The 25,715-nt window shown below is 28.7% G+C and overlaps 2 protein-coding genes across 2 annotated transcripts; both read right to left on the bottom strand.

The window, feature by feature from the left end:
• Window positions 1-1,273: 1,273 nt before the first annotated feature.
• LOC145750654 (endoribonuclease Dicer-like) lies at window positions 1,274-16,096 on the bottom strand. The gene is made up of 35 exons (XM_082566730.1): window positions 15,984-16,096; window positions 15,749-15,908; window positions 15,400-15,524; window positions 14,947-15,084; window positions 14,581-14,706; window positions 14,073-14,240; window positions 13,615-13,918; window positions 13,273-13,493; window positions 12,348-12,445; window positions 12,043-12,177; window positions 11,655-11,811; window positions 11,340-11,461; window positions 10,917-11,037; window positions 10,514-10,659; window positions 10,006-10,153; window positions 9,725-9,830; window positions 9,527-9,636; window positions 9,209-9,388; window positions 8,743-8,841; window positions 8,441-8,555; window positions 8,152-8,359; window positions 7,644-7,799; window positions 6,856-7,047; window positions 5,769-6,720; window positions 5,421-5,544; window positions 4,978-5,172; window positions 4,734-4,781; window positions 4,437-4,550; window positions 4,113-4,241; window positions 3,770-3,933; window positions 3,417-3,648; window positions 2,820-3,001; window positions 2,370-2,585; window positions 1,968-2,161; window positions 1,274-1,682 (listed from the first exon to the last, which is right to left on the bottom strand). Exons 1-35 carry the CDS (start codon window positions 16,050-16,052, stop codon window positions 1,532-1,534), a joined length of 6,105 nt encoding a protein of 2,034 aa, XP_082422856.1. The 5' UTR covers window positions 16,053-16,096; the 3' UTR covers window positions 1,274-1,531.
• Window positions 16,097-17,029: 933 nt separating this feature from the next.
• On the bottom strand, window positions 17,030-25,566 carry LOC145750300 (trafficking protein particle complex subunit 9-like). Its single transcript, XM_082566298.1, has 22 exons — window positions 25,273-25,566; window positions 24,436-24,628; window positions 24,187-24,337; window positions 23,649-23,854; window positions 23,348-23,445; window positions 23,002-23,136; window positions 22,584-22,732; window positions 22,261-22,375; window positions 21,912-22,096; window positions 21,511-21,669; window positions 21,176-21,306; window positions 20,698-20,910; window positions 20,350-20,462; window positions 20,173-20,249; window positions 19,714-19,994; window positions 19,121-19,271; window positions 18,808-18,925; window positions 18,498-18,708; window positions 18,119-18,214; window positions 17,916-18,014; window positions 17,679-17,803; window positions 17,030-17,305 (listed from the first exon to the last, which is right to left on the bottom strand). Exons 1-22 carry the CDS (start codon window positions 25,444-25,446, stop codon window positions 17,087-17,089), a joined length of 3,399 nt encoding a protein of 1,132 aa, XP_082422424.1. The 5' UTR covers window positions 25,447-25,566; the 3' UTR covers window positions 17,030-17,086.
• Between the last annotated feature and the right edge of the window lie 149 nt (window positions 25,567-25,715).

Here is a 25,715-nt window from a genome sequence, read left to right as displayed (position 1 = left end):
ACAACCAGCGTATGATTTTATGCCCAGCGTTAATTAACAATCTATTCTAAACTTTTTATCGTATTAATAGCGTAATAACTTACTATTTTAATCATTTTAATTGGCAAAATTTAAAAAAAATAGCAATACACACTAAGTTAAACCGATCATTGTTATTTGTGACACACTGATGTTGTAAACTATTTACAATTGTCTTACAACATTTACGAAATAAGGTCCTCTATAATTGCAAAAATCTAAACCACTATAACAAGCATTACAAAAACACGCCTACTTACACCAAAAGACCGTCTGAAGCAAACTTAAAATCTGATTTTCAATTCAAACTTGCCACGAAACTCTACGTCACGGCACGTGATCAGTAGCGTGTTCTTGCGCGACGCAACTTTACACGGCAAAGCGCTTCCAAAACTGTCACCTAAAATATATCTGCCTAAATCGTCAAAACAGTTTTTTAAAATGTTAATAAAACAACACAAACTTCTAACTTGTTATAATATCTTATTGTTAATTCAATTTTAACTTAACATTTGTAACAACTGAGAGCCTAAATCACATCTAAACAACTATAGCACGTGTTTTAACAAAGCGATTTATGATGCAAAACTCGAGGCACGCGTTAAAGGAATTCCTCGGAAAGGCGCACTAATTATGACGTCACGTTTCTCGCGCCTCTCAGTAGAAAAAAAAAAGTTTCTGTACTTTACACACCCTAGTTCTGTAATAGTAATTTATATTACATCTTCGCCATTTTTTAAATTAAAAATTTCAAATCTATCGTTCGTTAAGTTCTTCAAAGATTTATATTATTATTTACAAATTTGAAAATACAAAATAGGTTTATTTATAAATTTTAATTTCACGTAATACTTTACAATTAAAATACTATACAGATTTAGTGCGTTTATTAATTATGGTTACTTTTTTTATATATCTTATCCTCGATGTGGGAAGATTGACTTCACGACCTAAACATAGAGTAACAACTGTTACTACGACCCATTCTCGAGTTGCCTTTGGCAGTTTGGAATATTAATAAATATATTAACTAAATAATTTAGCTGCTTTATAACGCTTTTTTAGCGGCTTACTTAAGGGTGCTACAGCATGAGAGCAGCCAATGAGGATCGAACACATGACTTCATCATACATTTAAACCTAACTAAACTATAAACATTCCCTTATTTTGATATTTTGTTTTTTTAAACACACTAAGTTATAAACCTATATTTTGTTATATTAAAAATATCAAAAACGAAAACTCGACTAGCAAGAAATAAACAGATTTATTTGACAAAAATCTTTGATTTAATAAATTGAGCTTTTAGGAAGAGTGCAATTTTTGTTTGGCACTTAAAAAAAATAACGCAAATCATGATTAACTGCATATTGTGTTTTTAATCACTTAATTTAACACCAAAAAAACTTTTTCAGAAAAATCTTTTAGTCCCCACAAAATTTTTCATAAAAATAACTTAGATTACGATTTTTTTTTTCATAAAAATCATTTAGGCTCCAAAATTTGGATGTTTTAAAACACGTTTCCCTTCAAATAACGTAACGCCCGTCTTGCCGCAGCGGATTTAGCGATTCGGTAACTTCTTCCCACTCCTTTAAAACATCTTTTCCCAACTATTTCGACGGTGACTCTGACCTTACCATCGTATCTTTTCTCAGCACAACTGTAAATTTTTTTTAAAAAATAGAATAGAATTACTTAAATTAAATTACATGTTACGAACATTTAAATAAAAGCATTTATAAACACACGACTGTCATAGCAAAAGCTAATTTTTAACTTTGAACGATTTGAACGAATTTACAAACTTTCAAACAATAATGCTAATTTTGCAAAAAATGTATTTATATTCAGGTACTATAGCTTGCTAATTAAACTAATATTAATCTATATCAAAATAAGGATAAACGTAATAGAGTTATCTTTGAGTATTTTAATTTAAATTTACCTAAACTTAGCAGTCTCTGGCTCCATTTCCAATAACTCTCTCACTGGAGATCTGGGCACACAAGAACTAAACTTTTCAATCAAGGGTTCCATCATTTTTGAGTAAACTTTCCAAACAATTTCCAAATCCATTCCACTGTCCATGTAAATTGCCCCAGCCACTGACTCAAATATATCACCCAAGGCTTTGGGTACCTAAAAATTTTAAAAAATTGGGAATTTTGCTAAAAACATGGAACTCAGAATTGTGTTTTGTTTGTAATTTTTACGTTAAAAAATATTAAATTCTTATGCTATTCGCTAGTTTACTGAAAAAATATTTAAAAAATATTGCTATCTTTATTAACAAATAATAAGTGAAAATCTATTAATATTTAAAAGGTTATTTTTTTTCAAATTCTACCTCAATATCCTCCATTTCACAATCCTCTTCCTCCTCTGCAACTTCCTCATGGTCCATAAAGTGAGGAGCCACCGCCTGGGAGTTCCCCTCACCGGGAGTCAAAGAGCTCTCCCCATAATGTCGGATGAGTTGAGCATCCATACCTTGTGCTTCTTCTTGTTTGTGTTGATAAGAAACAAATTCTTCGATTATTTGTTGGAGTTCGGGTGAAATCGACTAAAAATTTTTCAAAAAATTATTGGGGATTTGGATTAAAAATATTTTTTAGATTTTTAGAACTTTAACTAAGATCTTAAAAAATTTAAACCAATCAAAAGTTTGAAAAAAATATGTAAAGAAAAAAAATGGTTTTTATTTTTAATGAAATCACAATTACTCAGAAAAAAAGAACCCAAGTTTTCTTTTACAACATGTCATTTAATTTAAGTAAAATTCAGAAAAATTAAAAACCTTAAAATATTTGTGGAAATTATATCGGACTGCCAGAGAAGCAAAGATTGTGTTGTTCACCAGAGCGGAACGAAGGTCGGTCAGAGCACCGGGTGAGTGTTTTCGTTTATCGTTAAACAAATGTCGAGTTATCAAAAAATCCAGAACGGCATCGCCAAGAAATTCAAGACGTTGATAACAATCTTAAAAAAATTTAAATTTATTATTACACCCTACTTAATAACCCATAAAAACAATACAATTTTTTTTACACTTATTTATCTTTGATGTGGGAAGGTCGACTTTACAACTTAAACATAGAGTAACACCAGTTACTCAGACGCAGTCTCAAGTTGCCTTTGGTAGTTTGGGATATTAGAGATTAAAATTGCCCAAAATTTAAGCTGCTGATTAAGATTGTCTCATCAGAAATTCATAGCATTTATAGCCCTTTACTCAAGAGCGCTACATCATGAAGGCAGTGGAGATCAAATCCAGGACCTCATGTTAAAACGCCATGTGTTCTGACCACCACACCACGCTGCCAGTCAATTATACAAAGTTAAGCAAAACACAGTATTTAAAATCACAATTTTTAAAATACTCGTATCTTCTCACCAGTTACTGTGTTATAGTAATATGATGCATGGGTAAAAGCCTGCAACAGATAAGACTTGTTCTTGAAAGTATAATCAATCCTTTTTTCAAATCCACTCAACCCAGATAGAAGTTGGGTAAGTTTAGGTTGTGTTAGGATTTCTATACACAGAGGGGTATTTGGAGGGGGAGCCAGAAAACCGAACTGGTGAACTGTTTGTTTTGATGGTGGTTCAGCAATTCTAGGCAAAACCTGAAAAAATTTTAATACTCTTTATTGCAATAAAATATTTTTTTTATTAGTTATAATAAACTATGATAAAAAAATTGAAAAAAAAAAATTTAGATACAAAATAATTATTTTAACTATTTACTAATAATCCGATGTGACATAAAAGTAACTGAGCAGCTCGTTGGCCACATGAGGTCAGATATGAGCCTAGAATAGCCTCAACGCAGTCAGCAATTGATTTATCGGCAAGAGAATGTTGGGTGTGAAGATCCAACATTAACGGATCATTTGAATTCAATGGTTTGCCTTAAAATAAAAAAAAAATATTTATTATTGTTGATTTATTTTTACTAGACCTAAAAAAAATTTAGTTTATCTTTATTTAGGTTTATAATTTTATTTATACAGTACTAAGCCTTAAACTTCAACTTTATGAAAAAATATTTTTTTAAGCAAAAAGTTAAAATTGAAAAAAATAAACGAACCTGATGAATCAACAGGAGCCCATGTGTCGATGACAAAATCGTCGGAATTTTGTTGAGTGGCCACTTTAGAGCGCAAGAGAGCAGCTTTGTCGGTAAAATGCATTGAACCAGGCACCAAATTGGTAATATCTAAACAAATAAATTAAAAAAAGTTTTAAAAAATAAAAAATAAATTAAAAAGTCCACAAAAATCATTTATTTAAATAATGTAATGCTACATTAAATATTTTAAAATGTAACCAATTTCTACAATGTAAAACTAAAAATATTATTTTCAAAATAAAAAAATTTTTAAATGCATAAGTCTTTTAGATTAATAGTTACCTCCTATTCCTTTTATGCAACCTCCCAACATCCCATCTATCATCCTTATCTCCTCTTCCTCATATATTTCCTCCTCATTTAGAGGGAGATTGGATTCCAATGGTGGTTGAGGTACTATAACAAATATAAATATTTTTTTTATTGAATAAAAATTATAACTTTATAAACTATAAGTCAATGTAATATGTATGCAACAATTAAAAAAATATTTAAATAGTTTAAAAATAAAATTAAAATCAGTTAATTAGGTTTCTCAGCCATTTGAATATAATTTAAATAAATATGGTTTTAATCTACCTGTAGTTTCTTTTGGTTTAGGTTTAGTTGGTACGCCAGTCCAAACACCTTAAAAACAATGTAATTTTTATTAAAATTTGCCAACAAGAGTTTTTCTAATTTTAAATGAATTTTATCACATCGATGAGCTATGGTTGTCTGGCAATATTAGTTAGATTTTTCTTATATAGATTTAGATTTTTCAATGAAAAATACCCAAAGCAGATACTGTTAAAATTAAAAAATTTTGAAATATTTTTTTTACCGATTTCGATATCATCATCAGAGGAGTTCTGTTCCTCCAGATCCTTCTCTGATCCGATCACAAACCCAGTTGGCATCCAGTTCACTGTGGGATCAAAGATTAAGGATGTCATCTTCCCAGATAAATTAAACTGACGACCGATCCGGTACAAATTATAATTTGAAACTTTTTTGCTTCTCATGTAAGACAATTTTCCTGCAAAAACCAATAAAAATGAGGTTAAACATCTCTTACATTAAAAAATTAAAAAAGCATAAAATTTAAACCAATTTAATTTAAAAAGATTTAAAGGATAAAGTTTTAATAAAAATTGTGAATTAGCCTTTATTTATTTTGTTTTTAGTTCAGCAATAAAAACTATACGTTTACTCTGGCTATTTCGTCAGTTGTTTTTAAAAAAAAAATTTTTCTTTAATAGATATGTACATTCATTTTTTCAATACCTTCATGGGCATCAGGGTAAGTGCAGTAAAGATAAACAGTAACAGCGTGTTTTAAAAAGGAATCTCCAAGCATTTCTAATCTCTCTAAGTTGAATCCGTCACTTGCATTTGATAATGTCAACGCCTGCAAAAAAAAATTTACATTTGGAAAAAATGTGAAAGCTATGTGATTCTTGCATTTTTTAGCTTCTACTTTTATATTAAATGCGACTGTAAAAACTTGGGTCCTAAATTCTGTGCTTTAGAAAGGAGAAGGGTTGCTTACTTTATATACAATCTTTAAAAAAGACGTTTATATATAAAAAAAAATTGATAACAATAATTTCAAGTTTAGAGTTAAAAATTTACTTGTAATAACAAATCAGGACCTGGACCAGTTAAACTTTTGTCAAAATAAAGATTACTGATTGCTGAATCATAAACTGTTTTTGGTAAAACTTGGTTAATAGTCGAACTTGATTTTATTCTTCTTTTTCGCTTTCTTTTTGTTTTTACTTTAACTTCTTGATCAGAGTCACTTAAAGTGAAATAATTTTGATAATCGTCAGAAGCAAACGAAAATTTGCTGTCGTCGGAAGAGCTTTCATTTTTATCAGATTGGTTTTCCATTTTAGTATTTTGAGCCTCATTTTCTAAATTATTAATTCCAATGTTTGTTTTTTTAATAGTAGTTTGATTTTCAAGACTTTGTTTTTTAATTTCAAGATCCTTTTTTGGTGCAACTTGGTTGGCATTTGGACATTCACTGTCTTTATTTTGAAAGTTAGTTTCCTCATTTTTACCACATACAATATCTGTAGGATTATTGAAAATATCATTATTTGCATTATTGGTGCATTTTGATTCTCCTTTAGCCACTGCTTCATCAATTTGATTATCTAAAATTTCAGTTACAAGTTCTGTGATTTCAGTCTTTAAATCTGTGTTATTGGTAGTATTATCTTCATAACCAACATCATTCGAATCTTCTAAAGCACCACCCAATTCTTCTGCTGAACCAGAGCGTTTTTCTTTAACAAAATCACCTTTATTTATTATATTTTCTGATATTTTATCACTATCTTCTAAATTATCCTTTGAAATATTTAACTTGTCATTTGAAATGTTTAAATTTTCTTCTAATTTTGAATCCCCATTCTCAGAGATTTTTTCAGCAGTAATTTGTTTTTTATTACTTTTGGGTATCCAGCCAAAGTTGAGATCACACCATACATGGCCAAATGGGGGATGGGCATTACAAATACCAGATTTATTTGCAATATCTTGTCTTAATTCTTCAGCGACCACCAACTGTTCAACCCTAGAAAATTAAAAAAAATATTTAGAGCATTATTGATATTATTTTAATAAAAATACCTTTGATATAAATGTAAAGGTAACAATAATGTAAAATTTAAGTATATTTTGTTCCAAAATTTATATTTGCTATACAAACCTGTACAAAACAGATGGCAGACAAACAGCTTTCCTCCACAGACAAGCAGGTATCGGGTGAACCTCACATAATTCTGGGACCAATATTTGACGATTATGTAAACTCTCATATTTTGCTCGTTGCTTTTCAAGGGATGACATTGGAAGGGCTTTGCCTTTTTGGTTGAGATGGCGAGGCGTCAACAAGTTAAGTCTAAAAATGAATTACAACATTCTAAAAGCGTTTTGTATTTAACTTTTAATAGATCAATGTAATAAGGTTTACAATGTCATATTAAACTAGTACTATATAGTCTAAGACATAACAGTGTTTATTTAGAGCAGCAATGTATTACAACTTGCATTCTTGTTGTCCTAAAACCATTAGGTGACCGGCAGCGTGGATCAGTGGTAAGAACACTTGCCACACCACACATAAAGTCGTTGGTTTAATCCCCACTGATCTCATGTTATAGCGCCCTTGAGTAAGGCGCTATAAACGGGACAAACTCCTGCTAAGCCAGCACTTAATCAGCAGCATAATTATCGGGCAATCATAATTTATAATATCCCAAACTGCCACAGGCAACTCGAGCCTGTGTCGCAGTAACTGATGTTACTCTATGTTTAATAAAGATATATACAAAAAAAAGATTTTATACTAATGAAAAAAAACTTATTAATGACACCATACTCAAAATACCTTTAAATGTAACAGCAGAGAGTATCATACCCTGAAGCCTTAACCTCTCATAATAACACTCTGGGTATTAAAATCTCTTTACCATTGCCACACAACATATTACATACCTTGAAGATGTGTGGTCCACATCAAGCAATGGTTGATCCTTACATCTTATATCCAACCCATACTTGGCATTATAATAATGATAAAAACTCTGGTAATCATTAGATGGAAACTTACTTACAGGACTTAGTTCATCTTTAATTTCAGCAACATAAAATCTAAATATTACGATGCTATAAACAGTATGAACTTCTGCTTAAGACGCTATAAACAGTATGAACTTCTGCTTAGCCAACATTTAATCATCAGTTTAATTATTGGGCAATTATAATCTATAATATCCCAAACTGCCAATAGTAACTCGAGATTGGGTCGGGGTAACAGTTGTTACTCTATGTTAAGGTTAGTAAAGTCGCCTTCTCACATCGAGGATAAATAAATATATAAAAAAGTTAATTATTTCAGAGTTTATTCAATTGCTCCACTAACCAATATATATATCAATTTTAATAAAAATTAAAAATAAAATAAATGTTTTAAAATTAGTTACAGAAGTTAAATTATTTTAACCTGTTTGGTTGATCACAACTTCTGTATTTTGCCACCACAACTCCATCCTCATACAAACTTCTTCGGAAGACATACTCTTTATTTTTTTCCTTCATCCGATGTTGGTACCAAGGATCCTTCTTTCTTTTCTCCAGTGTCCTTCGCTTTGCATCTGTGGTCATCATGAAGGTCCAGTCGAGGTTTAAATCTTCATTCTTTGATGAGCAAACTAAAAAAAATTAAAGTTTGAAAATAAAAAAAATTTATTGTAATCTTAAATTAAAATTAAACATTATATTACAATATTTACCTTTGTTAAGAGCAACAATAAGGATCTGTGATGTAGAAGACTCCGGACAAAACAACAACGGGACTCGATCTAATCTCAACAAGTCAGAAAATATATAACGATGAAATGCTCTTATCTTAACAACAAAAAATTATTGTAATTTGTTATTCTTGTTATATAGTTAAAATAAAAATGTTAATTTTACATTTAAAATCTACCTAATGTATAAAAATAACAACAAATAACTAGGCCGAACATTTAATCAAAATTATAATAAAATTACTAAAAATATGTTTGATGGTGAAAAAAAAGTTTTTACATACAAGTTTAACATGTGCTGGTGACAGGGAAATAAAAGATCGACACAATCTTAATTTTGCAAATTCCTCACCAGATCTTGTAAATATTGGAAACCCTGGAATCTGAAATATTGAGATAAAATGGATAACAAAAAAGTCAAAAAAGTTTTAATTCTTTTTTAAATAGGAACTAATGCTCTATGTTAGAGTTTTTTGTTTAGCTTTAAAATGATATTTTGTTATAAATTGGATTGCTCTTAATTCAAATAATTTATTTTTAAATACTAAATCAACCAGCAGCATAGTGTAGTAATCAAAACACTAAGCTTCACCACAAAAAGTCCTGGGTTTGATCCCCACTGCTCCCATAATGTAGCACTCTTTAGTAAGGTGCTATCTACAGTATAAACTCTTGCTGAGCCAACACTTGCAGCCTGATTATCGAGAAATCATAAAAAATATATTGCACAAAACAAATTAACTCGCTTACATTAGGGATAGTGTCGGTCGTTAATATCCCAAAACATCTGGTCGTGTCTTCAGGAAAATATAGTTTACGCTGCCTGACGTTTAAAGCTTTGGGTAAGGGTTTATTTATAGTCATCTTTATCTCATAAACAAACACTGGAGTTTCAGAAATGGGCAAACATGCTGATAAAGCAATAGTAGTCTAGAAATAAATACTTTTGTTAAATATTTACAAAATATGTATAAAGAATAAATATACATTATTGTAGAAGTAAAAAAATTTCAAAATATGCAATAACTGTTCAATTTAATTATAAAAATTATCAAACAACTTTTTTACGATTTTGAGATAAGTTTGTCTCCTCTTTGTTGATCCAGGTCTTCCTGTGGATGTTGAGTCCTCCCTCCTCCAAGGATCTAACTCTTCTGCATATTTCACAGTCTCTTTGCCTGCAAAATATATTTGAATTAAAAAAAGTATTGTTATATTTTCATAAAACGCATTAAATTTAAAAATGTATTACAATTGATTGCTTACCAATGGGCATAAGATTATCATCCAACTCTCCTGCTTTATGCAACTTTTTACAAGTCTCTACTGCAACTGCTCGTTGTGCCAATAGTGTAGTTGGCATTGGAGCACCCTAAAATAAAAAATAAATTATTTTGCCAGCTTTCAAGTAAACAAAACTTTGCTATGTTTTTGTCATAAAATCTTATTATAAACAATTTTGCAGATATCTTTGATCAAAAAATTAAAAAATAAATTTGAACTAAATTATTCACAATTTCATGTTTTATTTTTTTAGTTATTTTAACCTTGATAAGTTCTCTTAAATGTGAGTTGATGGGAAGTTGTAACGTGCACTCATACATTACTTTGTTACCATGACTACCCACACACTCCCTTATCTCACATCTGGGGCTCAAATGGGTAAACGGGTCACTCGGTAATCTACTACAGTATCTACAAAATAAAATTTTAAGTTTTTTTAAACCAACAATTATTACAACATGTGGCCAAAGACGGTTTACATAATAATAATTAAATTACTTTTTATAGCCCTATGCCTTAATGGCAGAAACTGTTTATGCAAATATATATATATATATATATATAAAAGCTTGGTGAGCAATTTGTCCAATTAAAAGCCTATAAAATATAAACAAATCTAATTGAAAACAGTTAAAATAAAGCCTGTAGGGCAGACAATAAACAGGTTTATTTATTGCACAAAAATCTTGAAGTTAATCTATCAAATAAAAACAGAGTGTTAAAAATTAGATAACAACAATTTGTGCTTCTGACAATCTCTGATCTACTTACCTGTTTATAAACTTAATTGCATTGTGCATGTTTGCCTTGGTGTTTTGGTTTGGTGAATATGGTGGTATTATAACATCATAATTGTCATCCTCATCAGACTCCTTCAAACAAATGATGTGCTCTTCCCAATTCGGACCTTGGAGGACCTTTCATAAACAAATTAAAATTTATTCGATTTAAAGTATATATATATATCTATTTAAAGAAAGTTTAAATTTTAATTAAAAAAAAATTAAAAATTGCACAAAAAGTTGATATGAAAGTAATATGGCAGATTGTTTCAAATTTAAATTTGAGTAAATTTTAAAAAGATCAATTTAAAGTTCAATTATATGCTTTATTTTATAAATTTAGTTATACACCTTATAAAATAACTATCTTAACAATTAAGATTTATAATTACCTGTTCAATTTTCTTGTATTCTTGCAATTTTTCTAAAAATTCGTGTTTTTCAGTTTCCCTCACTAACATGATATAAGCTGAAGTATGAGATCTTGCTCTTGATTTTGATTGTGCATACTCCCTGTTTTGTATTATTGTAAATATCAGTTTATATGCAGATATTATTGAGAGTGTAAAATTAGGTATATACAACCAATTTCCATAGATAAACAAACAGTAAATTAAATATGGCAAAAATGTACAGAATCAAATTAGACTTAAATTTTGTTAGAAGTATAACATTTCAAAATAAAAATTAAATATATCCACAATTGTTCTAAATATATCTAAAAAAGTTGCCTAAAAAACTAAAATTTAGCAAAAATAAATTTAAATAGTCTGTTTATTCCTAAAACAAGTAAATAATTTTAATTTTTGTAATACCTGTATGATCTGGGAACATCAAATCTCACGACTAGATTACATTTAGGCATGTAAGCACATTCAACCAAACTTCCAGTGCATAAAAGCAAGTTCGTTTCGTGACTTCGAAATTTTCTTAACACCTGAATTAAATTAAAATTATTTTTTTCTAATCTAACTATAAATTAAATTAAGAAAGGGCAAAATCAAAAAATTAAATTTGGCTAACTTACATTAAAATAAATTTGGCAAAGAAACATACAAAAAACTGTTAATTTTAAGTAATTTTTATATAATTTTAACAAAAATGAAAATATTAAATTATTTAAAATTTACCTCTTCTTGTTTGGTTTTGTCCATCGAAGAAATATCGAAAAAGTTTTTTCCGACTTGGTTTTTAGGTGAGGTAAGATATGAACTATTCACATGTTTCATGTCAATATTATCTTTGCAAATTGCAACCAGAAGTTTATTAAGCATCATCGAAACACATCTAAATATTGTAAAAAATAAAAAAATGGGACTTTTTATATTGTTTAAATTGACAACAAGGTGTAAAAATTAAAGACAAAAATAAGTATTTATTTAGTAAAGTTGTTTTTTATTTAATTTAAAAAATTTTATTGCATTAATTATAAAACAAAATGCAAGGCAATCAAACCAAAATTTAAATCAACCAATTTTTTAATTTAAAAATAAAAAATTAAATTTTTATTAAACAAACTTTTCTTGCACAAACACAATTCCACACAAAGTGTTGGAGAAAGGAGAAAAGCGATTCTCTTCTTTCACATCCTCCTTTGGCTCCTCATCCTCAGCATCTGAGTCCTGCCACCAGGACACATAATCAGCCTCATTTCTATTTGATAAAATATGTTTTTTTTAAATAAAAACAAATTTGATTATATACAAAATGGAAAATTTTTAGAAAATCTTATACATTTTGCTAAAATATACATAATGACTAACAAAATTTATACTAATAATTTAGGTAAAAAAAGGTAATTTTTGTAAGACATGCTAGCTTGCCTGTTATTGTATTTTGGAGATTCTTTTTGTTCATTTTCAGAGACTGGTTTATATTCCTTAAGTACTTGCAGTAGGCGATGCACTTTAGGTGAAACATACTAAAAATTTAAAAATTTAAATTTGACAATATGTTATAAAATATTATTATTACATGGTATACTATAGAAGTATCAACAATATGTTGGTACCTGTAACAAATACAGAATCTAATAAAGCGAATAGTTCAAATTAATAGATTATTAAATATGTCGCATAGATCAGATGGATTTCGAGGGAGATAAAGTTTGTTTAATTCAATCCATTTAAGCAAGGCAATCTGTTTTATTAAATCAAACATATTTTTATATAGGTAAACACTAGGGATTGGCCAATCGAATCCGAGTCCGAGTACTCGGCCCGAGTATTAAGCATATTTTAATACTCGTGCTCGTCGAGCATTTTTTAGTACTCGGACGCCGAGTAATAATTTGTCATTTAAGATCGTATACGATTTACTAAACATAAAAAAACACGAGGTTTGCCTTTTTCTAATAATTTATAATCTACTCTCAATTATATTACGTTATTTAAGCAACAATTGCGCAACTAATACACCTTTACTACACTTTTTTTACTAAATTTTACGCATAATAAATTTGAGACTTAAACATTTTCGTTTGGACTTAAAATGATATTGCTATCAGCGGTAAGTAGTTTTGCCAACGTTAAACCTTTTATAATCCATAAATACGTGTTTTTTGGCAAATTTTGCAGTTTTAAAATTATGCGGGAAAGATTCTCGTGAACAGTTATATACGTTTAAATGACGTCATAACCGAGTACTCAGACTCGACCGAGTATCGCGACAAAATACTCGGGCTCGTCGAATCCGAGTAATTTGGATTTCAGCCCATCCCTAGTAAACACCATATATTTTGACACCTACCTTCAAATCCACTAATTTTTCTTGGCCAAATTTGAATTGGCAGATAGTGTAAATCATCTTTAACTTGGTTTGTAAGTATTGGTAGACAACTCTCTGCCAGAATATTTCTCCGCTGTTTAGTTCTTTGTTTAGTTGTTTCGAAAAAGATTTATATTGCCTATCTAAGCTCATTATTGACTTTTGTAGTTGCTTTAAGGTAAGGAAAGCTAACTTGTGAACACCTAAAGTAAATATGAATTTCAAATAAATTTTTAATGTTTGTTGTCATAAATAACTGATAATTTTTCTACCTATTCTAATCTGGAATAATTTAGAAAAAAATTTTTATTTTAAATTACTTACACCATAGTCCAAGTACGTCCATAACCAGCAAAAATTCATTGATAATTAATTTTGGTAGAAAACAAATATCTGGTAAAGAATTATTCAATTTAACATCAGATTTTAAAATCTCATTTTTTTGCTCCGGTCTTCCGTTTAAAAGTTGGTTTCCTTTTGTTTCATTTGAGGTATTTTTGGTGGTTTTGGTCAAAATAAGACCATTTTCAACACCATTTTCTTTTCGTTTACAGGACTGGTTTGTTGGTTGAGGTTCGTTTTCAGCAAGCTGCCAATCAGTTGTATTTAGTTTTGCTAATGCAGTTATCTAAAAAAACAAAAAATAAATACATAATAAAAGTTTTTTATTTCAAAAACAGTCAAAAAATTATCATCAAAAATCTCTCTAGAGCCTTTTAAACAATTTTTTCAATTCTTGATTTAAAAAAAAACAAAACATTTTTGGTTATGCTTTAGCATACTTGGCAAGTTTCAAGCCATTCCAAAGCACTATTAAGAAGATTTTTAATTGTTGCATTAAGTTTAGATAACTCTTCATCATATTGATGGTCAGTGCTTAGAATAATTTTTTCATTAGGTATGGATTGCGAATGGCGGTCTAAGGCTATTAAATCTGTAGCTGTTTCAGCCTAAAAAATAAATTTCAATATTATGGTCACATATGTATAAGTTTTTAGCATTTAAAAATACAATTTTTAAATTACCCAACCAATTTTGTAATCTTTTTATAGAAAGAGTGTATTAGTAAGATAAATAGGCCACATGTAAATGTGTGGCTTAAAAACAGTAACAAAGCAGTATAAAAATATACTATTGTTTGGTTTTGTAGTTTTTAGGTTTACTATTTATTGTTTGGATTTATGGTTTTGAAGTTTTACTAATTTATGATCTTACAGTTTATGAATAAGGCCATCTTTTAGTAAATGCACTATGCCCACAACATAACCTTTTTTTATTTAACCAATATACCTTGCAATTTAATATATTTTCCATATTTTTGATGTTTTGTTGTAGTTCATTTGAAGTAATGTTCTCATGTAAAATTGAACTTGTTAAACCAAGTATTCTGGGTGGATCATTTCTTGAGTTTATTAACTAAAATTTTTAAAAAAAAGTTTAAACACAAGAATATAAAAATTAGCAAGAAGTTTAAAATTTTAGTATGTAATAAATAAATAAATATAAACTAAAACTATATAAATTTTTTTTTAAATGTTAAAAATAAATCTATGCATGAAAATAGGTTTTGTAAAATCACCTTACTTACAAAGTAGGTATACAAAGTTATTTTACTAAAAATACTGTTAACAAAAAATTACTAGTTTTATACATTACCTTTATTATTTTAATGTAAGAGTGTTCAGAATTTAACACAAGTTGGCACTCATCAAATACTAATATATCAACCAAGTTGGAAAATTCTTGTTTTATTTTTGACAACATAAGAAAGTGATCAGAATTCATTATACATACCTATAATTAACATAAAAAAAATAAAAACTAAATTGTAATTTTTTATTGGATATTTCTTTATCCTCGATGTGGGAAAGTCGAATGCGCGACTTAAACATAGAGTAACAACTGTTACCCCGACCCAGTCTCGAGTTAAATATATATATACATAAAAAAACTTTTTAAATATTTATAAATATAAATATACATAAAAAGTAATCTACATATTATAAAATAAACTTGTTTATGTAAATAATATAAAAGTTATTTAAATAACTTAAAATTTAATTGAATAATCAAGCTTTTTAATCAAGTTTTAATAATACACCAAAGTACCTTTCCCTGATTTTTAGTACATAAATTTTCACAGTGTTGGTTTATACTATCATCATTGGTGATTAATATAACCTGAATGTCAAGATGATGCTGCAATAGTTGATGATATTCATGAATAAGGGTTTCTAAAAAAAATTTAATATGATGAAATTTTGAATAATGATAAATAATAAATATATATATAAATTAGTTTCACATTTTATTCTATAATTTCAGTTGGTATTGTTTTTCGTTTTTTTTGACCTTTTATAATAAAATGATGACCCTAAAATTAAACATTTTTCTCAATTTTCTAAAAAGATATTTAGGAAATGACATGACTTATAAAATTAAATTTAAAATTATATACCAGAATTTAACAAAATAACAGCAAGCTTCGGTTGGCAATTATTTATTCCATTTTTCACAATTAATTCTCTGATCATCAGAGATGCAATAAATCGCTTTCCAGAATCAGTATTAAGGCAAACTATTGTGTTTCTTTTTAAGGCACATTCCAGCAGTTCAATCTGTATAATAGAAAACATTTTTTTTGCTAAGTCACCTTTTTTTAACTTTAACTATGTCCAATTATTAACTCATACCTGATATGGGCGGGGAGTGAACATATTTGTATAAACATTATTCCAAGATGCTTTAGGTGCTGGAGACATGATTTAATATAAAAATAGGATAAACTTTAATTATTTGACTTGGGTCCTGAAGTTGCAAAAAAATATAAAAGTTAAAATCAAGATGCAATTAAAATTTTTTTTTTTTTGTATATATCTTTTTCCTCGATGTGGGAAAGTCGAATGCGCGACTTAAACATAGAGTAACATCAGTTACTCCGACCCAGTCTCGAGTTGCCTGTGGCAGTTTGGGATATTATATAAATTATAAATGCCCGATAATTATTCTGCTGATTAAATTCTAGCTTAGCAGGAGTTTACAACGTTTATAGCGCCTTACTCAAAGGCGCTACAGCATGAAGTTAGTGGAGATTAAACCCACGACCTCATGTGTGGTGTAGCAAGTGTTCTTACCACTACACCAGGCTGCCGGTAATTAACAACTAAACGGGCCATTTACAAGCAAAATCTATATTATTTTTATAGATTTTTTTTACAATAAAAACCGGTGTTTAAAAGTTGAGTTCAACCTGTTTTTATTTGCATAAACGCTAACTTACAGACTTAACAACCTATCTTTCTTTTAACATGTGTTTAGATCAAAATCACTCGGGCGGAAAACCACAATAGTCAGTTAGACTTTTGACTAAATTGTGTCCAGGGTAATAACTTTTAAATTATATGAGAAAAACTCCAGTTAGCAAAGCATACCTAACAGTTAATATATAGTTGAGCTTATTCTATTTGGCACACAGTATAAATTTTAATATAAGTTATAACAAGATATAAGTTAAACAAGTCATACAACATTTATTTTTTTGGTTGGCAAATATATTTTTGTTTTAACCTTCCAACCTAGAATTAATAATATTTTGAAAGAAATTAGTTGCACATAAGATTCGGAATTTTAAAACAAATTGATTAAAAATTTATTAATAAATCGCTTTTCATACTTAATATAAACACCCTATAAAATATATTTTAGACCTGTAAACACAATATAACACTTTAAGTAAATCCAGAAGAACTTTTTATTAACAATACAATATTGCACATTTGATAAATAATATTAAGTTTTATTTAAAATCTGCCATTATAATTGCTTTGGGGGAAAATTCCCTAAAACTAGTAACGTCTGAAAGTGATTGATTTGAAAAAGTTTTTTTTAAATCCTTTTTCCAAAAACCGCAAACGTTATCATCATTTGGAGATAATCTTCTTAAACGAACATGATATTCACCAACGAGTAAAAATAATAAAGAACATTCAAATTCGGCTATTTCTCCAGGCTGCAACTATAAGAAAAAGGCAAAAAAAAGTTTTTTCTATAACTAAAATAACTGTTAAAAAAATATTGACAGCAATGTGGTGTAGCGGTCCACACTCTTCGCTTTACTAAATAAGGTCCTGGGTTCGAACTCTAATGCTCTCATGCCGAAGCGACCTTGTGTAATGTGTTAAAACTGGCTCAGCCAAGTTTTTAATCAGCACCTTAAGCATCGGGCAATTACAATCTATAAAATTCCAAACAGCTAAAGAGAACTCGAAACTGGGTCTGGGTAACAGATGTTACTCTATGTTTAGGTAGTAAAGTCAACCTTTGCACATGGTGTATAAATGAATAAAAAAAAATAACTAACCTAACATTAAAATATAGTCTACACTTACATTCTTGATACTTTGACTTCTACAGCCCAAGCACATAGCACGGTCATTCATGTCCCATTCCTTAAAGCCATTACATTGATCTTGATATATTTCCATTTCCAAGTCAATCAATGGTATTGGAATATCTACAAAATACAAAAATATTAAGAAATTATCACTTTGGAAACTTTTGCTACAAAATTATTATCAAGAACTTTAAAGTATAATTCCCTAATATAAAGGGCCTGTACATTATACCTGTATGGTTTTTAAGTTCAATTCGAACAGGACAAGGTTCACCAATTTGTGCTGTACAATGTTGCTCTGTTGTAACATCTATTTCATTAACAAGTACAGCTATAATAAAAAGGCAAAATTTATTCACATAAACTCTGGATAACACAGTATAAAATATATGGTTGTTTTATTAAAATTGTAAATTATTAAAGTTAAAAACTTACTCCAATAAATAGGTGATTGGATGAGATTAAATAAACTCTCCTGACTGATTTTAAAAGTGGAAACGTCAACGTAACCGTTTGAATCATCATCCCCACCTATTTCAATTAAATAAAATTTAATGTAAAAACTAATTTAATAAAAATTTAAAAAATATTTAGATTTTATATGCATGCAAAACAGTTTATCAGTATTGTTTCTTAAAATGTATTTATTTTTTTTTAAATTTTAACTGCTAAATTTTAAAAGATTTGTAAAAATAAACATTTTTTTTGATTAAAATGAAGTACAATTTTACTAACAGTTAACAGTAAAGAAATTAAATTATATTTATCTAGATGTTAGATAACTTATGCTATAACAACTATAGTAAAGACATACCAACATTCTCTATCCTCCAATTTAGCCCTAAAACTTTTTGTAGTTCAACTTGAACATTTGATATATTTGATTCAGTTCTCAGGTTGCAATCTAAGGATTTTGTTTTAGTTGGAGGGTCTAATATTTTTGAATCGAATGTCGGCAGTAGAAAAGTTACGACTTTGTCGTCTTGTGAGTTTATGGTTTTAATCTCAATACTATTTTTCTTTTTCTGAAATTGCAAAAAAATTACAAATTATACCAAAAAAAGATACAACAACAATAATTGCAAAAAGTATTTCTATTTTAATTTTTTACAAAAAAAACTTACCATAACATGATTTTCAGTAAATTGAGGTAAATTTTCTTGTGTTAGAGTGTTCGTTGAAATATAAATTAACTCGTTTGAACAATTCCTTAGAGTAATAAAAACTTTACACCAACCCTGTCTGTTAAAAGAAATTTTGATAATATATAATCTAAAGTCTAAACCAATGTCAAAGCTCAATTTAGCTACTTGAATTTAGCTACCAACTTATCTGCTTATGTTATTGCTCAATTTTTGTTCATGTAATTTAGATTGCAACTTTTATAAACGCATGTAAAATAATATTAGAAGGATGAAAATTCAGTCATTTTCTTACCGAGAAGCTGGTTGAACTTTTATATTTAAAACCCGAATACCAGGTTGTAAAGTTGCATTTATCCTTACTATTGACACCCTCCCGTAATTGGACTCCATTGCTATTTTCCCCGAATATTTAATCTTTACTTGGCAACTGTGTAACTGATCATCTGCAAAAAAACTGTATTATTCAAAAAATATCAATATAAATATGAAAAAGGGAAAAAATTCTACATGTTAGATAACTTTTTTTTATATTTATTTGTCCTTGATGTAGTCTTGAGATACCTTTGGCAGTTTGGGATATTATAGATATATGATTGCTTTATAGTTAAAGTGTTGATTCAGTAGAAAATTATACTGTTTATAGAACGTTACTCAAGAGTGCTACAGTATAAAAGCAGTGGGATTCGAACCCAGGACCTCATGTAGTAACAGCAAGTGTTTTGACTACACCATGCTGTCGGTCAAAATTAAATGCCACTATTGTTTTAAAAATACTAGGAATGGGGCGAATCTACGATTTTTAGATTTGTTGAATCTTTTTTTAAAAATATGCCAAAATCTTTTAAATATAAATTAGTCCTTTTAAAAATAGGCAAATTTTTTTACCATTATTGTTATTTAACAAACATTGAATTCCATCGCTGGCAGACACTTGTAACTTGATCGGAACTTTAATGAAGGACCCAGTGTTAAGAGGTAACAATTTCTTTAAATTATCCACGTCGCATGATATATGCAACCATTTTATAATTTCCTTTTTCTTTCTTATTGTGTTTGGTGCTAAAAATTGCTTGTTAATATTGTTCGATTTACAGCCGACTGTTTCAATTTCAAATTCGGTGATAGAAATGCTGCTTACATTACTAAATGGTATTGTGATAATTTTTCTGAAAAAATTTTCATAAAAAAAATAATTTTTTTAAAAATAAAAGGATTTAAATTAACGCCTATATATTTTAAAACATAATATAAAATATATTAACCCAAGCAAATTAATATAAAAAATATGTAACATTTAAATTTGCTAATAATTAAACCTGCATGGATTTAAATAAAATTTCTTACGTTTCACCAGGATATAATGGAACACTTAGTTTACTTCTTTTGTCATTACTAATTGGTGATAAAAAGGCTCCATCTTTCTGTTTTGAGTAAAGTTAAAAAATAATAAAACTTGTGATTTTAAAAGAACAACATTTTAACAATTTTTACTTTAAAAAAAGCAGTACATTTTTTGGTTACCTGTAACACTGGAATTTCAGGAGTGACATTAACTTCAAATTGTGAGAGTTGAAGCCAGGGCATGTTACGAAAATAACAAAACGATTCAACACCAAAAGTGGTGAACTGATACCCTGAAAAAATAAAGTGATGCTAAGATTGTCATATTAAATTACTGATATATTTAATAGTATATTGACCCTTTAAAAATTTTTCATTTTTTCTATAACAAAAAATTGTTACAAAAACTAGTTGAAAATAAGGCAAACTGAGAACCAGATTAACTATTATTTTTAACTAAAACACAACTTAATTAAACTGTTTTTATAACTAATTATTTTTTGCTACAACAAATACAAAAGCAAGTACCTATTATTTTTACAGGTTTTAATGTCTTAGGAACAAGCACCATGGTGGCCTCCACTGTTGAACAAGGAGGGATAACTACTGTAATGGAATGAAAATCAACTTCTGGATCCTCACACATTAGTTTAAAGTCACTCATGTTTAAATGGTGGACTCGGAGTGGGTTGTGGATGTGAATTAAAACTTCGGAGGCAGTGTTAATGCTCCACTGAAAATCTATAAAAAAGCAATAAACTGTAATGTTTTATAGGTGAACTATTGCTGGAAACCACATATATTTTAGTAAATAAATTCCTCTATATATATTATTTTTTCAAAAGTTTTTTTTTAATGAAAGTTTTTAACAGTTAGTTTTAAAAAAATACTCAAAATTCTAAGCCAAAATAATAAAAAAATATTTTCGGCTGTTTTTAATAAATTTAAATCTAATAATTTCATAACCAAATACTCCTAAAAATAAATGTTATTACTTAATTTTTACCAATTTTGTTTTTGCTTTTTCTGTTGGCATGATAGGAAGAAGGTGCAAACAAAAAGACACTGTCGCTGCCCTGCGATTGGTTGACTAAAGTCGGTGTGAGGGCGCTAGAGAGTGGTTGTGGAGCAACTTCTCTATTAAAATTTTAATTAAAAATTAACAAAAGGATTTTTCTAAATAATTTAACATTTATTTTTTTATTTATAACAAATTGCCTAATTTTTTTTTGATTTTTAAATTTTATGTTAAACAAATGTGGTTTTAAACCACTGCGCCAATTTTCCAATACTTATATCTTATTAATACATTTCTTTAAAGTTAAACTTCATTGTAACTACCTTGCTATTGGTAGTTTGTAGAGGTTTATGGGAGGTAAAATGTGATCTATTTTGCCACCCTCTTGGTCATCTTTAGAAGTGGGTAGGGCTGCACATATTTCTCTCTCCTCATACTCAGATAATATTTCGTGCATTTTTGTAAGAAGATATAATCTGTATCTAAAAGTATATATATGTACGTTTTTATATATGTATGTCCAAACTGCCATATGTGGTGTGTGGCAAAATTATTGCCGACAAATATTAGCTAATGGTTCCGATTGCGTCCATATTACAACAATTAAAATCACAATTAAAGAGTGGGCCATTAACTAGTAAGTTGCTTTTTTCTTGACAAAAAAACGTATGTTTAAAAAAAAATTTTGAACGGTTTATACAAAAAATTTCAAAAAAATGTTAACCTGTTAGCTAAATATGTTTTCGAGATTCTTTGAGATGAGTGCACTAGTTCATGTAAAACTCGAAGTCTGACATTAGGCCAACCATGATCATTATTGGTTTGTTCTGTTTCAATTACAGGCAAGTCGCTGTCATTTTCAAAATTAAGGTTGTAACCATGCAATGTATCTTGCAAGAGATCGAAACACTAAACAAAAATATTTAAAGTTTTTAAAAATTTTAAAAAAACTTTGAAGTTGAAAACATACAATTATTTTTAAAGTTAACTATTTGACGCTGGTCTTAAAATAAGTTAAAATGTTATAAAAATATTAAAAATAAATAAATAAAAATATTTACAAAAACTTTTACCTGAGGCCAGTTTGGAGTTTTTAGAGCTACACATTGCATAGCAGCAACTCTTTTATAAAAAGCAGACTTGCGATGAAAATTGATATCCGCATACAAATCCGCTAGGACGCTATATCTAAACATTAACAAAATACAAAATTAAATTTCTAAAAATATTACAAGTTGAAAACCCAATTATTTTTACATTATTGCCGCTTCACAATTTTTTTAATTTTACATATTTTACATACAAATTTTTTCAAAATTTGTTAAAATTTTAAACAATAAATCTAATATAACATTCGATCTAAAACATTCGATCTCGATCTAGAATTATTTATTACTTTTTTATAGTTTCTACATCAGTTATGTTAATAGAAATGTACACAGCATTCTGTAGAAACTCAGCTGCTTGCATGGGTTTGTTGATTATTGCCATAACTTTGGTTGCTTTTATACAAGCTTCTAATTCAACTACTCCCATATCGGAATGCTATAAAAATCCAATATATTATTAAGTATAGGCTTTGTGACCAAGCTTATATTGCTATGATGATTCTAAAAAAATTATAAATTTAACTTAAAAATAAAAAAATGAAATAAATAAAATTAAAAAATTTAATAAAAAATCTGCATTGAAGATTTGCAATGTGATTAAAATTCTGTTTTTTAGGTAATAAGGTATCACAGAAAAGTTAAAAAACTGGCAGCGAATATTGCCAACGTAGGAAATTTGACTTGCTTTAGTAATAGGAAACCTACCCAGCTGTAGTTGATGACTGCTTCCTTGTATCTGTCAACAAAATCGTTTGGTGCTTGAATACAAAACTTTCCTATGTCAGCATTTGAGTGTGAGCCCGCCAGTTTCATTGTCAATAAATTGCGAGGGTCTAAAACCTGCAGTTTAATTCAAAAAAAAATTAGAGTATTAATTTTAAACAATTCCTAATACTTTAGAGGAGTAAATTTGGCAAAATTTTAAAACATAATTTTTAATATTAATTAATTTTAAAAGATGTTTAAAAGAGGTATAACAAAATAAGTTAAATATTTTAATAAGTAATAATAACTTAACCTAATTGTTGTTTAACTAATTCTATTGTGTTACCTGTTTGTTAAAGTTTTTAGCAACTGGAGATCGAGGCATTGCAGTTTTTTCAGGATAGAGAAATATTGCGCTGGCTACACAAAGACCTTCCAAACAACCTGACAACCGTATTAAAAAAAAAAATCTACATTAGGAACTCATGAAATAAGATATAGACTTCAATTATAAGTTATGTAGTTTTAAAAAATATGCATTTTTTCAAGTAATTATTTTAATAAAAGCAAAGTTTCCTATATTGACTTCCAGTTGGTATATAATATTTTTTAAGATTTGTAAAAAACCCAAACAAAATTTTCTTTACCTGCTATCCAAATTTGATCGTTAGCTGCAATTAAACTGTCCAGCGCAGAATGATAATTTTGTAAGGCATCCATCATAAGCCCAGAAATGAGACAGATGTCAGCCAAATGTTTTTTCCATCTTCCGGAACATTTTTTTCGAAAGCTTCTCCCTTCGTTATCACTGCTTGAACCTTGCTGTTCAAATGGCGCAGTCAGAAGGGTTGGCCTGTTAATCATGAAAACAAAGTATATGCTAAATGTAGGTTTTAAAATTATTATCTAAAAAAAACAAAAAATAGTTAATAATATAAAAAAAACAGTACTGTTGGTTTAAGAATAATAAAACCAATATGTGCTTTAAAAGATCTCAATGCATTTTCTTAACTTAAATGTTACCTCCTTAGAGACTATTTATTTAACCTGACTAGTTTAAAAATAATTATATAAATATTATAGAAACTAAACAATTTTCATTAAACTAAAACATGGATAGTAAATAGTCAAACATATAAAAATTTTAGAAAAACAAAAAAATTTTTAAATTAACATATTATCCACCTATCAGATTTGTCTGCGGCCATTTGTAATCGTTTTGATTCCAATACATAAAAAACAGAAGTTAAAAACTGTTTGATATCTCTATCCGAAGTCTTCCAACTTTTTACATTATTGAATTGAAATACTTCTGCCTTGTTTTGTGCCATCAAAGCTAAAGAAATAATTCCACAAAATTAAAAAAGCAAATTCTAAAAAAAATTGACAAATTTTTTAACAAAATTAAATAATTCTTAAAAAACAAAAATGCACCATTATCAATTCCAAAAACAAAACATCGGACATCAAAAATAAATTCCTGTAGCTCATCCCGCCTCTTCTGAAAGGTTTCGTGAAGAAGAGCAACATCCATTGCAGTGGAGCATCCTGCTAAAATGATTAATCCCATCACTCTTCTGTGAACCTGAAAGAACCCCCATTTGCTATTTTCAGAAGACGCATCAACCTATAAATTAATAAAATGTTTAATTGAATTTATTTTTGAATATTTATTATATGAATTTAATATAACTATAAAGCTTTCAAACTAAATACACAAAATGTAAAAATTGTCAATTTTTCAAGTAGAAATTGATTTTTACCCAATACAATTTTTAACATAGTTTATAACATTAAACAACAAAAAAGGCGAAAATCAAACCAACAATTTAACTTTTTCAGCTATATGCTACATTAAAAACCCAACATAATTTTGCCAGAGTAATAATTATTTCCACCAGGCTCTATGCAAATATAAACTGATAAAGACCGTGGTGTAGTGGTAAGAACACTTGCTACACCACTCATGAGGTCGTGTGTTTAATCCCCACTGCTCTCATGCTGTAGCGCCCTTGAGAAAGGAGCTATTAATGGTATGAACTCCTGCTGAGCCAGCACTTAATCAGCAGAATAATTATCGGGCAATTATAATCTATAATATCCCAAACTGCCACAGGCAACTCGAGACTGGGTTGGAGTAACTGATGTTATTCTATGTTTAAGTCGCGCATTTGACTTTCCCACATCCAGGATAAAGATATATACAAAAAAAGGGGTTAAAGAAAAATGGCTATATTTCGTCATTGCAATATATATTTTTCAAGTTCAAACCTCAAAGCGAAATTGAACAGTTCTTCCGGCGTCGGCTACAATCAATCGTTCATGCTTCTTTATTTTTGCGAGCGCGAACTCTACTTCTTCCGCTTGTAAGTTCCCAACAACTTGGACGCAAATCAAAATCTGGGCATGATGTTGCGAATTAGCTTCATAATTTGCCACACTCATGTCAGACCTTATAATAAGACAAGCCCTACACTATTAGGCTTTTTTTACGTGCTCAAACACATTTTATCCTTATTTTTAAGCAACATCCACGTGAGTTAAATTTTCTATTGTAAAAATAAACAAATCCTCTTTTCACTAAAACACGTGCGATAGAAGTAGAAAATCGTCATAGGCATTAAAAATTGTTGATATTTTAACAGTGGCGTTAAAGTTAAAGTTAAAATTTGTCCCCAAAGCATACAATATATACCAAGGTTAGAGCTTGAATT

This window comes from Corella eumyota, chromosome 4 (assembly GCF_963082875.1).
Source record: "Corella eumyota chromosome 4, kaCorEumy4.1, whole genome shotgun sequence".
In the NCBI taxonomy this organism is placed as follows: Eukaryota; Metazoa; Chordata; class Ascidiacea; order Phlebobranchia; family Corellidae; genus Corella; species Corella eumyota.
This window is presented reverse-complemented; position numbering and strand designations above follow the sequence as displayed.

Excerpts from the sequence above, each read along its gene's own strand:
- LOC145750654 (XM_082566730.1), bottom strand. The coding sequence starts at position 16,052 with ATGTCTCCAGCACCTAAAGCATCTTGGAATAATGTTTATACAAATATG. Across the intron at positions 6,721-6,855 it reads CTGCCATCTGTTTTGTACAG|GGTTGAACAGTTGGTGGTCG; the intron begins GTTTGTATAGCA and ends TTAATTTTCTAG. Across the intron at positions 5,173-5,420 it reads TTACCCTGATGCCCATGAAG|GAAAATTGTCTTACATGAGA; the intron begins GTATTGAAAAAA and ends TGGTTTTTGCAG.
- LOC145750300 (XM_082566298.1), bottom strand. The coding sequence starts at position 25,446 with ATGAGTGTGGCAAATTATGAAGCTAATTCGCAACATCATGCCCAGATT. Across the intron at positions 21,307-21,510 it reads TACAAACTACCAATAGCAAG|AGAAGTTGCTCCACAACCAC; the intron begins GTAGTTACAATG and ends AAATTTTAATAG. Across the intron at positions 18,926-19,120 it reads AAAGTTCAACCAGCTTCTCG|ACAGGGTTGGTGTAAAGTTT; the intron begins GTAAGAAAATGA and ends TTCTTTTAACAG.